The sequence below is a fragment of the Podarcis liolepis genome, assembly GCF_965112155.1.
Source record: "Podarcis liolepis genome assembly, chromosome: 2".
Classification (NCBI taxonomy): Eukaryota; Metazoa; Chordata; class Lepidosauria; order Squamata; family Lacertidae; genus Podarcis; species Podarcis liolepis.
In genome coordinates, this window is record NC_139555.1 from 63,522,384 (window position 1) to 63,544,546 (window position 22,163).

Sequence of the window (22,163 nt, forward strand, 5' to 3'; positions counted from 1 at the left end):
TTCTGCGATGCATTAGCTGAAAAAGCATTGCGTTCACAACAGTACACTTCTAATCAACACTGGCTAGGTCACAGCTGGAGCAATTGAGTTCAGTTTTCAGTTCTCTCGTTGAGAAGTATGTCAACAAATTGTCCAGGGTTCAGAGCAGGCAAGGTGGTAAAAGGCTTAAAGTGCAAGGTGTATTATGAGACTCTGAAGGAAGTAGATATTTGTTTAGTTGAGAGGGAAGGTATGAAATGGGTTTGTACGATCGCTGTAGGGAGGTTGAGAGGCAAAGAGGTTATGCTGAGTACATCTAATCAGAACAGCAAGGAATGTTCTTAACTGGAAAAGGTAGTTGATTTGCACATTTATAGAATCTCTTGTTCTGGTTGACTTGCACGTTTTTAGATTTGAGTGAAAAAGACTTCAATGTTTGGGTTGGTCTGTGTACACACTGTGAAATATCTAAATTCAATAACTAAAAATTCTGTTGGAAAACTGACCTGCATCTTTGCTGTTTTGATCTTTGTTGATTGGTCCACAGATTTCTTTCTTTCTTTTTTAAAGAAAGCAGGATATTTAAAACATATACATGCATATATGGCAGAAATGCAATTTAAGTCATGTAACGTTATGAATTTGTGACTTGTAGGTTTCATCCATGTTTACTTGTGTTTGGTTTTGAAATCTCTAAGTCCCTTCTATATAGAGCATCTCTGCTTGTTTCTGTTTTTCTTTGTAAAGTGCAGATTGGCTTATTGGTCTATGAGTTCATCAAGGGTCAGGGCTGTATTGTGTATACAGTACAGTATACACAATGTTGAAGAGTCATTTTTTCCTCTGACCTATGTACACTTGTATTCTCTGGAAGCAGCAGTTGTATTTGAGCCCCCGCAGATTGCTTCTTGTGTGTGTGTCTTTTTGAATCCTGTAACACAAGAAAAGTGTCTTACATTTATTTGGCAAGGGCTAGAATGGCAGAAAATGATTTTCAGACAGCTTTTAGAGTTGGACTTTGAGCTTTTCATTATTGGTACACCAGGAAGGGTAGCTTTAGCTGCCCAGAACATTCGAACATGACCCACTGAATAAGGGGGAGGAATTTGAAGCTTTGGATGGAATGTTACTTAGCAACTGTGCTTCATGTCCTTTATTGTTATTGGGTCACTGTGTAAACATCAAAGCCCAAAGTCGATTAAGATTTCTTCATTGTTACAGAACATCCTGTACAACAATGGCAGTAATATGTGTTCCTTAAATGAACAGTGAGAAGAAATTAAAACTTTTAATTTTTGCAGTCCTTTCTTCCACAAATAGAAGCCCGTTAAAAATAAGGTGCAAAATCATTAGTGGAACGTAAGATGCATCTCGTATGCCACCAAAAAACCCCTTAATATTAAAAAAACCTATATATTGGGGGGTTGCCTGGGGGCTCAGTGGTACTCCAGAGGTCTTTCCCTGGTGACTGGATTAGAAAGCTAACTGTTCAGTAGATTTATTGGTGGCTATAAGTTATCAAGATCTAGACATCTTCAGTGTTCAAGAGAGGGTGTATTTTGTTACCAGATGCTGGGGATTAACAGCGGGCTGATACTGAAAATACATTTTTGGCATCTGGCTGAATCCTGAGGAGACTGGATTGATGAAATTGGTCTGCCCTGGTGCATTGTGTTATGTTTTTTGAGGTTCTGTGGCAGAATTCATGGGCTGAAGCGTCGTTCGAGTGAAGAGTAAGGTGACTTAAAAGATTTTTCTCTTTCCCCACCAAGGTGCTCCCTCTGGAAAACAAGATGAAGAACCCTCACCATTTCCCCATCATCCTCTATGTGGGAATGGCAATTGTCAGCACCCTCTACCTCAGCCTTGGAACCCTGGGATATTTGCGCTTTGGAGAAAACATCCAGGCCAGCATCACTCTCAATCTGCCTAACTGTTGGTGAGTTGAGGCAAGGGAAGTCTCTCTCCTGGTGCAAATAAGCTTTTGAATGACAGGTTACTCTTGGTTGGTTTAGAATGGAAATACGCAGATAGATGCTGAGGTGTAGGAAACAATTTGCAAGAGACCTAAGGCACTCACTCTGTGCCCAAAAGATGTTCAAGTGGAGTTCACTGTGTGTGTGTGTTTGTGGCCAAGCCTTCATGGCTTCAGGCTCCTCAAGAGTCATCCTTCTGCCCTGTGCTCATAATCACTCTTAACAGTCCACTTTTCTTCCACTCATCTTTGTGTTTTGACTGAGATGACCCAGAGACCGGTTGTGGTGCTATAACCAGGCAGATACTTCCTGTCAAAAACTGATGATAAAGACAAACACTTCTGAGTTGCACTGGGTGTAGCCATACAGGAGGCTAGTATCGCTCTGGGGAAACATATTTAATGGGTTGCTGCCATGGAAGCATTAAACAGAGCAGCCAACACCTGTAATTGCAATACGTCATCTTGCTTTTGCAAGTGACCTGCCTACTTCTTATTTGACTTTCTTAGGATCCGGTACCTGCAAAATTTCCTCCTTCCTTATTCACGTCCCTGAAAATCTGTTTACTATTCAAGTAATTTGACTGCATGTGTTGCCACATATTGGACACTGCCTCTTCTGAAAGTTCATTGCTGGTTATGAAACAGTGACTATGACCCAGTCTGCAAGCACTAACTTAACTTAAATCCTTGTTTCTTTGATGCACGGCTCAATTCATGATGGAAGCTTTTTTGGGGGTGATTATTCTTCACATTCCTGTGATATATACTTTACAGGCTACTTTGAACCTGAAGGCGCAGTGCAACATAGGGCATCTTTAAATACAGAACTCCTAAGGGGACTCGTTTGCATGTTACATTCGAGAGATATATTTTAACCTAGTGTGATTCTTGGGCTCTCAAGCCCTTCTCTCCCTTGGAAAGAAAGTAATAAAGGAACTCGTATGTGCCATATTATTGGGTGCAAGATCTTCCAGACAACCTAATATTCTCCAGGAAAGCATGGAAAGTTTTCGGCTGGTTAAGGGAATACTGCATTCAAGGAAACACAACATGGGGAGTTTCAGTCACTACTTTGTTTCAGCAGGAAAGGGAGAGATGTATTCATGCCAGGTCAGGATTTCTTAATAGAATATAATGAGAAAAGAGACTCCCATACTTATTCAGACATTAGCTGTGCAATTCTTTGTGCATCTATGAGAACTTTTGCATCAAACGTTCGTTTTCAGATGGACCTGATTTTTGAAAGCAGTAGTCCATTCTTGTATTTCAAAGGATGTTGAAATAATCTTTCATCATTGCCAGTGATGCTTAAACTGGAACTCTTTCAGTTTCTGTTTGTCATCTGAGTTTTTATCAGCTAACACTTTGCAAACTTGTCCATTACCAAATCAGAATGAAGGAAGGATTGAAAGGTGCTCTCTAGTGGATTCCTTGCTCTACAACCTGCTGCTTCAACCTGAATCTTTCTGAAAATGAAGGGTAATAGTTTCCACAGCGCTCTGAAATCAGAAGTGCAAAATATCACATTAGGTTAGCCTTGTGCGTTGCAGTGTGACACACATTTCTTAGTAATCAAAGGTAACTCATGAAGATACTGTTCAAAGCCAAATGGGTCCAAGCTGTGCCACTTGTAGCACACGGCATTAGATAGTTTGTGTCTTGGTTTTTAAAAGATATGTGTCACAATCAGATCTTTAAACACACTGGCTAAAAGGATGACGCCTAGGGCTGCATTTTCATAGAGAATAACATTAAAATTGGAATTCCATAGGAGGCCCTAGACAAAGCTTTTGCTGGTTGCAGTGATCTATAAGCCCTCAATGTCTACATAGCTGCTTTATCTTTTGTGCAAAGCCCATTTCTAGGGACTAAGCAGAGCTGAGGTTTGCGTCAGATGAAAAAATATATAATTAAATGCCTAGTGGTGGCTGCTTTTGCTGACAGTCTTGGTTGCTTGTTCATTTTTTTTTGGAAATTTAAAGGCCATGTTAATTGGTCAATCATTTTGTCAGCACACTTTAAAGTGTCGGCGATCGAGGTCAAAGAAAAGGGGTATGTCTCTCTTCCGCAACTACTAGCCTGGACTTAGGGCCTCCTCCTGGCTGATGCCAGTCTGTCTGCTTCAGATGCTTCTAGGCGAACTCAAGTCTGCGTGAGCCCACTGCTTTTGCGGCCAAGAAGTCACCTAACATGAAGCATCTGAGGAAACTGCGGATACAAAGCTGGATCTCTCTTAACTACATTTTAACAAACTGAACACCAGCATCAGGCATGTTCACAAATTCTGTCCATGGTAGCTAAATAGTATGACAGCACCAACACTGATCAGATTTCTCCTGGATCTGACTTTTACTTTAGACTGTGATTTCAGATCTCGGGTAAAAGGGGACGCTGATTCACCATCATAATGTGTGTATTCGGACACATGGTTTGTCATCATTTATTATGGGGAGCATCAGTCGTAGGAGGTTGCATGAGATTGCAAAAAGTGTCTTGTAGTGTGTGAAATGGCCCCCAAACTGGCTATACCTGGAGACAAAAATACATGCCCCCCAGCAACTTCCTTTGGCTGTGATGCTGGCTGGAGAGATTTGGAAAATAGCACTGAGTTAAGGTTGATTCCCGCCCCCCATCACTGCATTTTCATTGGTTTGGGCTGTTTCATGTCACAAAGGTGCCCGAGGGTGCTCAAAGAAGATCTATATTAGGCGTACCTGCAGCACACAAAATGTTGCTGGTCTACTGCTTCCTGACCATTGGTCACATGGACTGGGGCTAATAGGAGTTGGAGTCTGGCAACACTTGCCCCCCAATCTAAATCCAGAAGTGCTGGAAGAAATCATTGCTGGGTGTTGGGGGTGGAGAGGTATGATATAATACAAGCTTTTTCACTGGCAGCAGCAATGTGGATTTCGGTGCTTGCTCTGAGCTCATTTTGCCCCTCGTATTGCTGCTACCAGCCTGCCACGCAGATGGGCAGGGAACAACTCTGTAGGCAGAGTGGGCACGCCACATGACTTCCAGGCAGGGGATGTGCAAAATCAGCACTTCTAATTAGGACTGGGAAGCTTTGCTGTGCTGCGGAACACACCTTAGGGAAGTGTTCCATTGCGTTGCCGGAGCTTAGAGACCTTTTTTGCAAGACAGGGAACAGACTGTTCAGTCGGGGCAAGGGGCGGGGATTGTACTGAACATGGACTTTGAAGCCACCGAGGATTGTGCAAATTTCTGTTCTTGTCCTGTGGCAAGCAGCTGCATGGCATATTATTTCTGTTCCTTGCAAGGCAGGAACACTTTCTCCTCTTGTCTACTGTTCATTGCATTTGTTCAGATCACCAGAAGGCCTAGTTCTCTGGGTCCACATCTTTCCCATCAGTCAGACCTTATATGCAGCTCCTATTGACCCTCTTTCTGGAGAAAATAGCCTAGAGCAGTGGTTCCCCATTAGCTAATTCAGGGCCGTATTTAGGTTTGATGAGGCCCTGAAGGTAACAAGACCCTTTATATTGTCCTGCTGTCCTTTGTCAACAGCAAATTGTCTCTGTTTTTTGTGTTGAATATGTGCTCTATGGTAATTTATGGACCTAATAGGTATCTAAAGCCATTTGCACATAGCAAACTATGTATTTGATCAAAGTAATTGTTGAACTGAAACCAGTAATATTTTAGGGAGCAGGCTAGCAGGCGGGGTCCATTACTTACATCATAGGAGCCTACACAACACAGAACACTGTTGCTGTATGTAGGTTTTATTTTATTTGTTTTTTATCTTATATTTTGGAAATGTACTTACAGTTTTTTCCCCTTTAGATTTTTTTGGTGCCCCCAAAAGAGCGGGGCCCTAAGCTATAGCTTGTTTATCTTATACGTAAATCCATTACTGAGCTAATTACTGAGGAACCCCTATTTTTCAAAAGCCAAGACACGCTCCCTACTTTTGAAATTTTTGATAACTCTGTGATAGTTACCTCTGCAATTTTTTTTTTTGACAAATATGTGGGATAGCCTCTAAGAGCAAAGGATTTTAGGTATACTAAAAAACAGACTAGGACTGAGCAATATCTAGTTTTCAACATTATATCAGCAGCTAAACAGCAAAAATGACAAAAGTTTACTTGTGGGGGAGGCAAGGAATGGGGCTGCAGACCCTTGGGTGTGTTCTGCGGACCCCCAGAAGTCCCCGGACCCCTAATTGGGAACCACTAGCCCAGAGCTTTGTCATGCATTGCAAGCTGCAAGGCTCAGAGGACAGAGAGAGCTTTACATGCACAAATGCATCCCAATCTAGGCTTTGTAATTTGGAATTTATGTGATGTGATTTGATTTGATTGGTCGGTTAATATATATATATATTTTAAAAAAGCTTTATTTCTGTTTTCACTAGGATGCTAATCAAATGAGAATTCCAATTCATTCGCTTTCTTGCTTGGTTCCTTGATAATACATATAACTCATTATGTGCCTTCTGAATTATTCATCTTAGTTCCAGTAAATTATGCGTTTGATTTTCAGTAAAGCAGTTGATATATTTACTTATTGTAATCTGACATTTCAGCTGTTGCTGTGGATAGTCAAGTTTATTTGTTTGTCTTCGTAATTCAATAACCAAGGGGTTAATTAATTTGTAATCCAATTCATTAAGTTATCACTTTAGAGTTAGTTAGTAATTCAATTATTCATTAAATAATCACTTTGTAATCCAATTTATTGTTTTATTATTTCAGTTCAAAGTTCATTTGTTTGACTTGGCTTAGTAATTCCATTCCTTATATGCCTATCACTTGTGTATGAAATCTTTGATCCACTATTTCCTTATCAGTTTATCATTGGTTAATTTATATCTTCAGCTTCTGTACATTCCTTGTTCCTTTCACCAAGTCCTAGTTTAACTTTGATCTTATTTCTCTCTTCGCTCCTGTAGTTCAATGTCCAGCCGCCTTTCTTCTTCTTCTTACGGCTGCAAAGTATTCCTTAAGCTGCGCGGCGTTCTGCCTTGCCACCTCACTTTTTGCCAAAGCTGCCTGCCAAAGTAGCAAGTCCCTCTTGGGGTACTGCACCCCAGTGGCTGCCTTGCTCTTTATAGGCCCCTGTTGCTACTGAACCCTCCTCTCTCTTGAGATGCCTGTTCTGACCAGCTGTAGTGGCTGAGAAGCAAGCTCAGTTCAGCATAGACTCGGAAACTGCAAATAATCTGGAATGTGGCTGCCAGACTTGTGACTGGGAACGGCTGTCGGGACCATATAACACCAGTCCTAAAAGACCTATGCTGGTTCCCTGAGCTCAGTTCAAAGTGTTGGTGCTGACCTTTAAAGTCCTGAGCAGCTTTGTCCCTATATACCTGAAGGAGCGTCTCATTTAGCCTGCACACTGAGATCCAGCTCCTCTCACACCGATGGCTCGCTTCCCTTCTTTTCGCTTGTTTGTTCTTTTCCGGACTTTGGATCGTTGCCATTTTTACGTAACACGCTGTCTTCCACGTAAACATGCTCTATGGGTAGCTCCTGAAATAGCTTGCCTGTGAGCCGAGCTGGTGAAAGTGCAAGCAGTGATGACGTCTGTATTGCATAGGACTTACACCCGCGCTAAAGCTGGCAAGTGCTTGGCTGTGGGAGAAAGGGAATAATCAAAAACTGTGAAATATTCATGACTGAAACTGATAAAAAACACTTTGAAGGTATGCTTCAGCTTTTCCTTTAAAAAAGAATAAAGTCAGGGTAAAATCATGCTTGCTGCTGCAGGATGGGACGAACGTCTTTTCAACTGCACATAGAAATTCCTCAGAAAGATGCAATGCAAAGGTTTTAGGTTACTGATCATCGAAGTAGCCGGGTGTGTAACAGCATCTGGCACAGCTCAAACATTGGAGTGAATGTTTGTGGTGCTGTTGTGGAGCTACAGTTTTAGTGGCCTGATCAATTTCTGGGTGCTCTTTCAAATTTTCTCTTCCCTTCCCCCGCCTAATCTCCATGCCCATCTTTCTTCGTTCACTTGCCAAAACAATGTTAACGCATTTTGATGCTCTATAGAGAAAAAAATAAGTATATGCAAATTGGGTTTTAATCTGCGTGATTGCGGGCATGTAAATTTGGCTTCCTTGACATAATCGTTGTGTTTTCGGAGGGATTGTTTACAGTATGTATAACCCTTGGCATATGGCTCCAAATTATAGGTTCAAAACCCAGTGTTGGCTTGTGAATGCGGCTGATAGCTGGCTCCTTCTTTTGACAGTGCGAAAGCAGACTTCCAGAATGTTACAGCTGTTCTTGGGCAAAACTTTATTTTTTTTGGAAAAACAGAAATTGTGATTATTGCAGTCCAGCTAATCTTATAACCATCTTGGCCACTCCTCTTTCCACCTGCTCTTTTAAATCGGGGAAGGAGAACCTTTTTCAGCCTGGAGATCACATCTTCCCCTTCCAATGGCCTCACCCTGCCGCGGGCAAGGCAGAAATGTGCAGAGCGTTAAATGTAACGTTTACCTTAGGCTAGTTTCTTCACACTCATACACACACATGCCTCTCTCTCCTCCAGGCTAGCAAGAAGCTCTATTGGAGTTCAAGTCCAGGCAAAAACCGTCCAAGAGCGGGCAAAGTAGGCTTGGTGAAGGTTGTGAATCAAGTAGGTGTGTGATCTGAAGAGAGGCGCTAGGGCCAAAGAGAGAGTGACCTGGAAGGCAACATTTGCCCCCCATCCCCAGGCCTGAGGTTTCCCATCCCTGTTGTAAGCAGATGAACCAAATGGGATGTAGCATTCACTGGCCCCACCCAGTGCCTTTCATCAATACTTCATTAAAAGAGAAAAAGAACCCTGCTGGGTCAGACCAAAGGCCTGCTAGGGCCGCATCCTGTTTCCCACAGTGGCTAACCACATGCCTCTTGGGCATTCTGAACCACTGTTTATAGTCTACCGCCAGAATATTTTTTTTATATATACCGCAAAGCTTTGTTTCATGATGCTGTGGTTAAAAAACATTCCGTATGCCACTCAGAGAACAGTGGGCAGCTTTTACATACATTTGTGGGCAGCTTTATATATAGAAAGCCCTCAACTGACACAGGGGTTATGTTCCGGGGATTGCCAAAGCTGCGTATTGTCAAAACCCATTGGGTGCATTGGCAGGTGGGATTGCCCCCTTCCAGCTCCCTTTTTTTAAAATTTCAAAAAATAAATAAAAAATTGCCAGGTGCTTAATGTGCCTAAGTTGCAACTTTACTGTACGTACAGTAGATAAAATAAAATAAATAAGCAACATGAGCAATAGTCCTCTTCTGCTTTTGTTCCCCAGCATTTCTAATCCTAAACTTCATCTTCTATGGGTTTTTCTGCTGGCTTTTTAGAAGCCATCTAAGTTGGTGGTGGCGGCCACATCTTGTGAGCTCCATAGTGTGACAAAAGTGCTTCCTTCTGCCTTTCTTGAATCTTTTATCCTTCAGTTTCAGTGGATGGCCCTGGGTACTGTAGTATTATGAGAGAAGAAGGAAAACCCCTCTCTGTCCACTTTCGCTCTGATCACTATACATAACTAAGATAAAATTACCCTGAGCTGTGCACAATATTCCAGATTTCAGTGCGCTGTTGAGCTACACAGGGACCTTACAGTATTGGCAAGTTTTAATTCATCCTCCATTCACACATACTGCAGTTGCAGAGTATCCGGAAATCTTTCCTGCTCGTTTGTTTTCAGCTGTTGAGCCAGCCAGTAATGAAAATGCATAATTACATGCAGAACTTCAGTTCCTTCCAAGGATTCTGTTTATTTCTATTTTTGTTCTGAAGAACAAAACACCCTATTCACCCTTCATATCTATTTCTTGTCTTTTAGCAAGGCCATCTAATTTTTCGGCGTTGATGGATTTCATCAGTACAATCACATGTCGTGGTGGGATGGCCTGCTGTTATCTTTGCTGTATTTACTTGTTTTGCTCGGAGATGAACTTTAGGAGATTGATTTCTGACACTTCACAGGCTCCGTTAATGAAAGTAAAATCCAAACGGAAGAGTCTATGAAAGAAATTAACCCTTCGGACAAACATCTGTACATAATGGGGAGACTTCCCAGCGTCCATTTCAAAGAAGGATCCTTAAGTTGTCTCCCACTAAGTTATACCCTTATGTAGACCCACTGTAGGTATACACATGTAACCTAAGCCCATTGATTTTGCTGTAGGTCTTCTCCGACTATGACTTGATTAGATACAATCCCTTGATTTTTGCAACCCGTAAACTTGTGATTATTTATGAAAGAAGAACTTCAGTGATTCTGAGCTCGCTTAAGGACAGATAGCTTTTCAGCATCCTTCCTCTTGACTCTGAAAAAGACATTACTTGCCCAAGGAAGTCCATGCCTCATCATACCCCAGCGAAGTCATTAGATCAGGGCAAGTGCCTTTCCGTGTTAAGCTTGGTCTCTGCAAAGCCCGGGATCGGAACAGTGTTCATATTCTCTCTCTCTCCCCCGCCCCCTGCAAATGGAAATTGCATACCAGAGTCCCTTGGTACTCACGGGATTGGGGAGCAGAAACATTCCAGATCTGCTTTGTCTCTGGGTTGTGTTCATTTTTGGTTTTGACATAAATGCTTCACCTGGGAGGATGAGTGGATGTAACTCTTGGTTCTTGTATTATTTTTGCAGGTTGTATCAGTCTGTCAAGCTGCTGTACTCCATTGGGATCTTCTTCACTTACGCACTACAGTTCTACGTCCCTGCAGAAATAATCATTCCTACGGCCATTGCTCAGGTCCCTGAGCGCTGGGCATTATGGTGCAATCTGCTGCTGAGGGCATCCTTGGTCTGCGTAACATGTGAGTAACAGATCAGAGTGGTTGTATATTTTCCATTCCATTTTGGCACAGTGTCCTGAACAGGGGAATTGCAAAATTATGACTACTTATTCCACTTAGTGAGATGGCTTTACTGGGGTGTCTGAAGCAAGTAGTAATGATTGCTGCTGACAAGAAGTTACTTAGTGGTTTTTTAAAAAGCCCTTGTAAATGTGAAGGGAAAGTTGCTAGCATGGGTTTCCGTGACAAAAATCATTTCTATAACTTATTTTGAGTTGAAGCCCACAGATGGAGTCTAGTATATAGAGTTCCTGTCAGTTGGTAAAGGGGCAAGGCGGTTTTGAATCTCCATGAGGTCCTTCTGTGACCCCATGAAAATTGACTCTGGAGGTTTGGGGGACCCTCCAGACCAATGTGGGAAGGGTGAATTTATTCTAAAAGCCATTGACAAAAATTGTGTATAGCATAATTTTAGAACCAGAGGACAAATCAGGCATCCTTATGGGAAAATAAAAAGGGCTTATATGACAGGAATTGAACATCAAAGAATGGAGATGGAGATAGGCCAAAATCCTACCAAGATTGGTTTTCACAGATATAAAAGAGAACTTCCTTAAAACACAGTATCTCTAGTATCTGACACTACATAGACCAGGCATAGGCAGACTCGGCCCTCCAGATGTTTTGGGACTACAACTCGCATCATCCCTGACCACTGGTCCTGTTAGCTAGGGATGATGGGAGTTGTAGTCCCAGAACATCTGGAAGGCCGAGTTTGCCTATGCCTGACATAGAGTATGCTGGATGTATTCAGCAAAACAGAAGATGCAGAGCTACATAAGCAAATTTCACATACATATTTGGAAAGCCCCATAATCTGGGTGTTTTGAAATACCCCCCCCCCCAAAAAAAAAGAATTGAGGGGGAAATGTTCTATTGATATCAGAATGGTTTATTAAAATCTAGGTGTTCATAATGGTATTGTCAGGGAACTGCCATCGGAGCTAGAGGCGGAGGGAAGGCTCCAAAGGGATGCAGGAGAGGGTCCCAGTAGGGAGAGAGGCAGCCCATCTGCTGGGGAAGGAAATCAGCGTAACACCAGTGGAGAAGGGGGGCAGATGGGGGAATCGGAGAGGAGGCTCCAAGACTCCTTGCCGGAGACCAGTGGAGAGAGTACGGGTACTCCGCTGCCCACACCCTCCCTGCGCAGAAGACTTCCGCGCAGGGAGAGTAGGAGGAGACTTGGCGTCAAAGAACTTTTTTGCTGGAAGAAGTTCAAAAAACACCCACTGACGGATTGTCAGAATGGTGGAAGCCTTGCATATGCTATTTAAGATCCAATATAATTTTATCTCCCAGCCAGTATCACTTGACACCACATACTGTCAATGTAATTGCTGCTGGATACAACCCAGAAGTGGCTAGTCGTAAAGGCTTCAGGCAGAGTTCATTGCTGCCATAGAATATATTCATTTTCTCCTAGCCAACGTGCACTCATTCCTGCATGTGCACACAGATGCAAAGTGCTTGCCTAACTGCGGCAGGGAGAAAGGAGGTATCTAGAAAGGATCCTGCCTGAACCTTGTCTACAGATAAGTAGATGAAGAGTAGTATACAAATGCAATAAATAAATCAATAAATAATGAAAGTATTGAAAATTAATGTTTCAAAAGAAAACAAACTATTTCAAATATGAAATGCACGTTTAAAACATAATAAAATAGTATCCTAAGCATAGAACGTATCTCCTGCTGTTGCTGCCAATGGTAGGCGGTGGCTGTGGAAGCTCCGGCTCCATGACCTGGGTCTGCACTAAGAGACAGCCAAGATGGTCTCTGACCTCTTCAGCAGCCTCAGCTTTTGTAGCTGGAGTCAGTCAGGGCCCCTCCCTCCCAGGCCAGGTGGGAAAAGACCTCCATGGTTGGGAGCAGCTCTTCTAGGACTCACAGTCAAGATGGTCTAGACCAGGGGTGTCCAACAGGTCAACCCACGGTTGTTTGAAGTCGATTGCGGTCTCTTTTTCGTCTGCAGGGGGAAAGGAGTATTCGGCCCCTCCCTCTTTCCTTTATCTGTGCACAATTTCAAGAACGGAAGACGAAGTTTCCACTGGCGGGATGACTTATTGTTTATCGATTTATGTTGCAGCCCTCCCCCCCCAAAAAGCAGCAGAAGTATTTGCTGATCCCCTTTAAAAATGCTCAACAACTTTGACCTGCACACACTCCCACAAAGTGGGTAGATCATTGCCAGTTTTTTATTCTGTCAGTAGATTGCAGTCTCTTGGGAGCTGGATGTCCCTGGTCTAGACTAATCCAATAAATGCTGTTTTATTCTAATGGGCACAATTAGAATCAGAAGCAAAATTCTGCAACAGAGACTGATGCATCAGTCCAAGGGTGCTTCACAGCTCCATTGGAGATCACAGATGTGCAAGAGTTTGAGCATTTGTGCTGTAACTGAAGCTGCCATTACATCACAGATTGCATAGAGTGCTCAAAGAGATTTCATTTTTGATCTAACGAAGCAGCTGGTTTGCAGGCATAGGTATTGTATTATATATTACAATGAGACTATCTAACCCAGTGAAAAGAAATTTCACCAAAACAAAATTCCTTTTGAGGAGGATGAGTTAGGACTGACACCCAGGCCATGTCTGCACACTTTTCAATTTGGTGTTGTGGTGTTGAACAGGAAGCATAAGAACAGCACTGATATCCTGAAGCCGATTCTGCAGATCCTGCCGTCAGTTTATTTATCAGATTGCTCTCCTTCTGTGGCACAGATGGCTATAGCAGTGAGGCTTCAGTCCTGTCAGCACTTTTTGCATTCATACTGCAAGTTCAGGAGTTCATGTTTTTGCCCCTTACAATGCACTTACATTTAAAAATGTTTAAGTATAGCTGTCTTCATAAAGATTTATCCCATCTCCAAGTTTATTTTTCAGCTATATTAATTCCTTCCTTTCCATGTTTATTCTTGAATGGCTTACTGTTGCTCCTTTGAAACTGAGCCGCAGAAAAGATGTGGTTAGCAAAAAGGGTGTTAAAACTACTTGCCTTGCTTTCTTTTTTATCTCCTCTTTGAATTAAGTGTAATCTTAGAATGCGGACAGTTGTATTTTATAAGACTACAGTGGTACCTCGGGTTAAGTACTTAATTCGTTCCGGAGGTCTGTTCTTAACCTGAAACTGTTCTTAACCTGAAGCACCACTTTAGCTAATGGGGCCTCCCACTGCCACCGCACGATTTCTGTTCTCATCCTGAAGCAAGGTTCTTAACCCGAGGTACTATTCCTGGGTTAGCAGAGTCAGTAACCTGAAGCGTATGTAACCTGAAGCATATGTAACCTGAGGTACCACTGTATTCAACCGGGGAGATGGGTTTTTAATAGTTTGGCATGCTAGAAACCTGTATGTACTGTACAACGGGCGTGCTTGTACAATTGTTGCTTGCTGCATGTGAAGAAAACCTTACACATACTTTCTGCTGGTGCAGACTTCACATCACATGCAAGGTTTGACTTCATGAAAAGCAAACCATTCACTTTAAGAAAATGTTTCTAGTCCTCATCACCGTGGAGAGCTCTAAAAAATAAGAGCAGTTTCTGGCTCAAACTAGAGGGAAGTTGAAAATCATTTTTTGCATTGATGGAACAGATCTTGTAAGATACCCATTGCCTAAAGCAGTACAGAAATGAAATGAATAATAATAACTTGAGAGATAACCAGCACCTGCTAGGAATGTAAGACCAGACTTGAGCAGTGGGTAGGCTGCAATTCAAGTTTTGTCCTGAGTTGTGTTGGTGGCAGGATGATGACAAGAGTGGTACAGACAATTGGGCTCAGCATTCTAGTCCAGAGACCCTAGTTTCTAGGTCCATGGTGCCTTATGCTTTCATCTTCTGCTACCATGGACCCTCTATTTCTAACAAAAAAAGAGAAAATCTCCTAAATGTAGCTCTGGTTTGCATGACTTATTTTTTTGTTCACACTTGGTTTTGCCAGGTGGACTGGAGATTTCCAATTCTGAAACAGAATCCTCTGATTTAGAAAGTAATCTCTTTGCTTACAGTCCTCACTTACCTGAGAGCAAATTCCCACTAAATTAAACTCAAGGAAATGTGCAGGATTGCACTGTCAGTCACTCCTATTACAGTGGAACACTGCTGTGCCCCTGAATACCACAAGTGGATGGAGTGCTTTGGGGCTCATGTCCTGCTTTTGAGCTTCTCGTATGCATCAGGTTGGACACTGAGAGGGCAGGATAGTGGACTAGATGGGCCATTGGCCTGATCCAGCAAGTCTCTTCTTACATTTTTGTCAGCCTTGGTCGGAAAGCCAACAGGATGGTGGGTGGAGGTTCATGTAACTGAGAAAGATGGGCTTCAGTGAAATCCAGGGCCAAACAAAAGTGAAGGGCAAAGATTTAAGGCAATGGCTTTAGGTAGCTGATGGCATGTGGCTGCAAGTGGTTCCCCCAGATGTGGTGATGGGGAAGAAGTAGACCTGTGCTGGAAAGGTGCTCAGGGCAAGCACGCTTTCCATTCTAGAAGATATCCCTGATCAGCAAGGAAGTAAAAGCTTCTTGGGCTCTCAGCAAGGATAAAAGCAATTAAGTGGGTTGCATGAATATTAAATGAAATGATCTCCTGGCCTCAAAGCACGTCTGCGTCACTGCTTGGGTGTCTGAAGAGAGGATGTAATTTTGGGTTTTGAAGTGCTGAGCAAAAGGAAAGAGAGGTCTAGTTTAAAAGCCCTTTGAATTGATATCTATGGAAAGCATAACTGTTCTCTCCTGAGGGCTGAAGAGCTGCAGCTGGGTAATTTAGTTTTGCTGCCTATCTGTTTTTATTTTTTTTAAGTGGGCGTTTAAAATCCTGTTTGCTGTGAGATGAGACAATTGGCTGAGTCATAAAGGGGCTCATGACGCTGTGTTTGGACAGGCAGCTAATCCGCTGGTCCTGCTGAGCACTCCTGGGTGGGGGCTGTGTCTTGAGAGGATGGAGGGAAGGTAGAGATGAAAGGGAGAACATGAATCTGCTTCCGCTTATTTCCCCTTGCGATCAGCGTCTTCCTCCTCTCAACCCATAGCCATAGACTCTCCCCTTTGGAGGGTACCTTCAAAAGCTGTTTATGCAGCTTGACCCTCCTGCGCACGCTTCTTTAAAAAGTTAGGCCCTAAATCATTAAAAATGGGGAGCCCACATTTCAGTCCTCCTCAAAACCTGCTTCCTAAAGTCAAAACAAGCTTTTGCTTTGTAAGGCAAAATCTGAGAGGTGTGCTGTGGGTGGGGAAGGCAATTGTCAAAGTTTCTCCTCAGGTGTTTCCAGGTCAGGTTGTCTCTTTGATGTCACACCACACACACTGCACTGCTTTCATATAAAATGAAAACAAGATTATCTTCAAAATGAGTTCCCACGTTGTTTTTGTTTTTTCCTGGATTTTTTTGGTAGATTCATGTGTGGATAATGTTGAGAAACAGACAATATTGTGCTCTGGCCCAAGACAGCAGAGTTCAATGGAATTTGCTTGCCCTCAACCCCCGTCCCCGTCAAATAGCTACCACTGAATAATTGTGGGGGAAAGGCACCTTCTGTTGCGTTTGTGTTCTGACACCATGATTCTAAGGCATCCCTTAGAACACTGGGCTTTGGTCAATGTTCAGCTGTGGATCTGGTAGGGTAGGACTTTGGAGTAGAAGACCAAAACTCCACTCAGCTGAATGAGGAAGAGGGCCCCCAAACAGAGCAGAGTTGACTTGCCACAGTGGTACCTCAGGTTACAGACGCTTCAGGTTACAGACTCCACTAACCTAGAAATAGTACCTTGGGTTAAGAACTTTGCTTCAGGATGAGAACAGAAATCGTTTGGTGGTGGTGCAGTGGCAGCGGGAGGCCCCATTAGCTAAAGTGGGACCTCAGGTTAAGAACAGTTTCAGGTTCAGAACGGACCTCCAGAACGAATTAAGTTCTTAACCCGAGGTACCACTGTAGGTGAAGTGATGTATCGCCCCAGGCCATTAAATCCAGTGTTCAAAATTATGTAACTGCACCCATGATCTCCTCCACTAGTGGCTAACCCTAAGCTTCTGAAAAACTCACAAGTAGGATCGCAGCCCTACTCTGCTGTTTTGCCTCCAGCAGACTACAGTCAGAGGTTCTCTGGGTCTGGACATGGAATGCCCATTTAATTGTCACGGTGAATGGTCATTGATGGCTTTCAAGTCATGCATATATGGTCAAGTTGACACATGGGAGCTTGAAACTTCAGGTGCATTTGCTGACAGAGGTCCTTGCATACACTAAACATAGAATGTATGCATTTTTTATTTGCTGTTGTAAGCATCCCTAAGGCTGGAGGACAGTCTGTAAACACAGCAAATAAATCCATAAATGGGATCTGCCTTTGCATAAGCTTAAATCCACTGGTACTGAATTGCGAATTGGCTCCTTCGGGACAATGTTGTGTAATCTGGACAAGTTAGCTTCCCTTTGCCAAGGGATACATAAACAGCAAAACGTGATTCCCAAACTCAAAGCCTCAGCAGCTTGTTCAGGTACATCCTAGCTGTTTGGGTTAGATAAGGGCCATGACTTGTTTGCTTGCTTCTTTAAAATTGAACTCCATCACTGTGAAATAGCGTCATTCACTTTCCGCAGTTTCACAGTGAAGCTGGAGCTGCTGCATCCCTTGGAAGCTTCCACCTTGTCAGTCATGGGGAATCCATGGCACAGCAGAGGTTGTTGGGCACCACTTCTCATCAACCCTTACCAGGATGGCTAATGGGGGTATTATGGGAGTTGGAGCTCAATAACATCTAAAGAGAGCCACAGGCTCCCCATCCCTCATCTAAACAAAGCATCCATTGTCTTGCTTTGCAGTACAAATAAGTTCTCACCCCACCCCAATACCCCACCCCCGTGTCACCCATAAAGCAGCTGAGTTTTTCATTTTAAAATACTGCCTTGTTTCTTGCCTCCCTCTCTAAATTTGATTTGTCCTAGTCCCCCAGGCTTATTGAGAGCATTCTTCTCACTGATAATATGAAGCCTATAGGAACTGGAAAAGCAGCATCCTACTTTGAAAACACACCAGATTTTTTCAGGAAATAAACCAATTCCTCCTTCTCTCTGGTCATGGTGATTCTTCTCTTTGAAGTGCCCTACTTTCTTTGCCAACAAAAGCCAGCTTTATTATGGAGAATTCTCCTCTTTTACTGCTTCATTTTAGCAGGAGTTGTCTATGCCTTAAAATACCACAGAAGCATCAGGCAGCAGAATCACCCCCAGGTTACAACTCATAATAATAATAATAATAATAATAATACTAATAATAATAATAATAATATAGTCTGCCCATCTGGCTGGGCTCATATTACTTTATGAATTAAATTTATACCCCCCCTAAAGAAGGCCAGGGTGGCAAACTCATGTGTTAAAACAATGCTATTAAAAGCATAGTAAAGACAATCATGTATATTCAGAGATATTTTCAAGGTTGCCATGCACAGAAACTTTCAGTATTCAAATGCATGGCTAAACAGGAATGTTGTAAAATTCCTCTTGAAAGAAAATAAAGAGGGGGACAGAAACAACTCACGGGGGGGGGGGGCATTCATATATGGGGAACTCCCACCAAAAAATCCCTACCATGACTCAACACCAACTCGGCATTGAGTATATGGAGTGTCCAGAAAGGGGATTTGGGGGCAATGGCATGAAAAGGCGAGATGCATCTTTAAACAAACAAAGAAACAAACAAACAAACCTGTGCATTGCTGCATACTTTACGCATGTGTCTTTGGTAGAATTTGAGGTTTCTTTGGCCTCTGACAAAAAAAAAAATGGTAGAAAAGGAAGGAGCTGGAAGAGGGAAATATGAGCGCCTTAAAATGTGCGCTAATGTTACTTAAAGGGTTAAAAAAAGGTAAAGGACCCCTGACAGTTAAGTCCGGTCGCGGACGACTCTGGGGTTGCGGCACTCATCTCACTTTACTGGCCGAGGGAGCTGACGTTTGTCCGCAGACAGTTTTTCCAGGTCTTGTGACCAGCTTGACTAAGCCGCTTCTGGTGAAAGCAGAGCAGCGCACGGAAATGCCGTTTACCTTCCCGCCGGAGTGGTACCTATTGATCTACTCACACTTTGACGTGCTTTCGAACTGCTAGGTTGGCAGGAGCTGGGACCGAGCAACGTCGCGGGGATTCGAACTGCTGACCTTCTGATTGGCAAGCCCAAGAGGCTCAGTGGTTTAGACCACAGCACCATCAGCATCCCACTTAAAGGTTTACCTCTGTCTTAATTCTCTGACGCACTGTGCCTTCAGAGCATCAGTTTCAGGGCTTAATTTCTGGAGCAACATCTGGACAATTAACATTACTGTGTACTGCGTGTTGTTTTGGCCAACTTTTAACCATGGCTTCATGCCTGTGCTTGTTTTGAGACCATTACCCATAGCTTCCCATAACATGCAAACCCGCAAACCGTGGCTAAGTTTACAACATGCTGCGCCGTGGCTCGTATTACACCTCATGCATAGGATACAACAGAGGAGCAGGGAAGAAGTTAATAAGCCAGGGATTTTGGCTTAGTGTTAAATGCATATTTGCTGTGGGTCAGCATGCACCACACAGGCCTCCTGCTAATATACTGCAAGCCCAACAGAACAAATTATCTGCATCATATGCTCCTTGTTTGTGGCACTTGGTCATGCTGGCTGGGGCTGATGAGAGTTGTAGCCCAACATCAGCTGGAGGGCCACGGCTTTCCCCAGCCCTGTATTATTTAATAGACTTGTTTACAGGCATTTTTATTTTATTTTAAGGAGTGTATCCTCGCAAAAGGAGGAGCATAGCACACAAACAAAAGAACAATGAATATGCAATACGAAAACACTGCTTAAAGCTTATTAAGAGGCCCAAGATCCTGAAAAACAACGGTCGGAGCATAAATCACAATCAGCCTGGCATTATCATAAAACAGAAAAACAGCCCCACTGTTCCGCAGTCCAATTAGATTCAATCCATAAAAGCAGCAGAGAACAGATGAGCCCATTTAAACATTTGTCAGGATGGGACTTGTTTTATTGATTTTTCAAGCAGGGTTGTCTCTCTCTAGACGGGCTTTTACATTCCTCCAAAACTGTTACTGCTGAGAGAAGAAGAGAGAGGAGAGAGCAAGATGGCAGAGGCTTATGGAAGCTCATGATATACATGTTTTTGATAAGCTTTGCCTTTGCTGGAGCAAATTTGTGTATCATTTTATCAAATTCCCCAATATAAAAATGGTCTGGCTTATGTTTAGCTCAATATCTGTTTTCTTCTAACCTGAGTGCCTAGTTGTCCTTTTTTGATTTCTCATTTCCTTCAATACAATATCTTCTTCTTCTTCTACCTGAAGTCCAGTATTGTTGGTCTTCAGGCACAAATGAACGTCTTGTCGCATTTTTAAAAGAGAAGCCATAGCTTCTCAACCTAACCTACCTCACAGGTTTGTTGTGAGGATAAAGTGGGGAAGAGGAGTATGGTGTGTGGCTGCTTGAGTTTCTTGGAAGAAAGGCAGGATGCATATGTAATAGTAGATAAATGAAGCTACAGAATATGTCAGAATCCTACATGAATAAATTCCAAAGACTGTCCCTCCCTTACAATATTACCTGCTCAAATTCTTGTGCTGAGGATGAGATAGAATGAGATGAGATAGAACTGCAATGCACTCTATGTGGGGCTACCTTTGAAGGTGACCCGGAAACTACAACTAATCCAGAACGCGGCAGCTAGACTGGTGACTGGGAGCAGCCGCCAAGACCATATAACACCGGTCTTGAAAGATCTACACTGGCTCCCAGTACATTTCCAAGCACAATTCAAAGTGCTGGTGCTGACCTTTAAAGCCATAAACGACCTCGGTCCAGTATACCTGAAGGAGCGTCTCCACCCCCATCGTTCTGCCCGGACACTGAGGTCCAGTGCCAAGGGCCTTCTGTGGTTCCCTCGCTGCAAGAAGCCAAGTTACAGGGAACTAGGCAGAGGGCCTTCTCGGTAGTGTCGCCTGCCCTGTGGAACGCCCTCCCACCAGATGTCAAAGAGAAAAATAACTACCAAACTTTTAGAAGACATCTGAAGGCAGCCCTGTTTAGGGAAGCTTTTAATGTTTAATAGGTTATTGTATTTTAGTGTTTTGTTGGAAGCCGCCCAGAGTGGCTGGGAAAACCCAGCCAGATGGGCGGGGTATAAATAATAAATTATTATTATTATTATTAATGTTATGTGCTGCTTGTTCATAACTTATTGCCCAGAAGCCAGTAGCACAAGTAATACCTTAAGATCCTCAAGTAGCTTTCTCAAACAGAAGGGGATGAGTTGCCCTTGGCTGAGGCCCCAGGGACCTGTGATTGGGAGTTTCAGATGTTAAAGCTGCAAGTGTTTTATGAGGGGTTATGAGCCTAGCCTCTGAAGTTGGGATGGAGTGGTATGAGCAGCTGGCTGGGGCTGAGACCCAGGGGGCTGGTTGGAGCTGGGGAACGAGCCAAGCTGACTTCATTGGTGGTTCTTTAGTGGGAAAAGGCCCTGTTAGTCTCTAGCCATGTCCTTCCCAGGCATGTAACCCCCTTGAGTATGAAGCAGCTGCTCTTACAAGTCTCTGGAGGTCCACTCACCCAGCCATTGCTCAGTCTTTGGGAATTTCTAGCTCTGGCAGGGAAGTCTTGGGGTTTGCTGTGCTGTGGATCTGAAACAACATCCCTGTTCATCTATGGATAATAGAAGGGGAGGTTGTTGGTGTGTGGGTCCTTTCAACCTAGCCTCAAGACTTCCTGGAAGAACACAGATACTATGCTGCTCCCAAATGAGCTAAACTGAAGCAAGAAAACTTTCTAAAGTGGTACCTCAGGTTAAGAATGGTTTCAGGTTAAGAACAGACATTCGGAATGAATTACCGTATTTTTCGCTTTATAACACGCACCCGACCATAACACGCACATAGTTTTTAGAGGAGGAAAATCCGTAGGCATGCCACCCGTAGGCATTTCCTCCATAACACGCACAGACATTTCCCCTTACTTTCTAGGAGGAAAAAAGTGAGTGTTATGGTGCAAAAAATACGGTAAGTTCGTAACCAGAGGTACCACTGTATTTCTAAAGTTCAGTGGCATGATAGATCTGGGGATTGAATTTCCAAATTGCCCAGCCTCTTTCCCACCACTGTACCATCTCTGCTGCTAGAAGGAACCTCTAGACTGGTTCTTTGGAAATTTTGTAGCTGTTGTTCACTGAATTGGACCATTTGCCCATCTAGCCCAATACTGTCTGTTCGAGGCGTAGCCAGCATTATTGGACTATAGCTTTCATCATGTTTCCTACTAGAGCTGGGACCCAGTGGCCTCTGGGGTGAGCCCTGTTGTGTGCCCCAGAGTGGCAGCAGGTCTTCA

At 43.3% G+C, this 22,163-nt stretch overlaps 1 protein-coding gene across 3 annotated transcripts in view; it reads left to right on the forward strand.

Annotated features, from left to right (window-relative positions):
* Positions 1-22,163, forward strand: part of LOC310699835 (proton-coupled amino acid transporter 1-like) — a 44,965-nt gene that overhangs the window by 16,558 nt on the left and 6,244 nt on the right. For all 3 annotated transcript variants that reach the window (XM_083488442.1, XM_083488443.1, XM_083488444.1), the window contains exons 9-10: positions 1,752-1,918; positions 10,590-10,759. In XM_083488442.1, the coding sequence (XP_083344568.1) occupies positions 1,752-1,918; positions 10,590-10,759 (337 nt within the window). The remainder of the gene's footprint in view (positions 1-1,751; positions 1,919-10,589; positions 10,760-22,163) is intronic.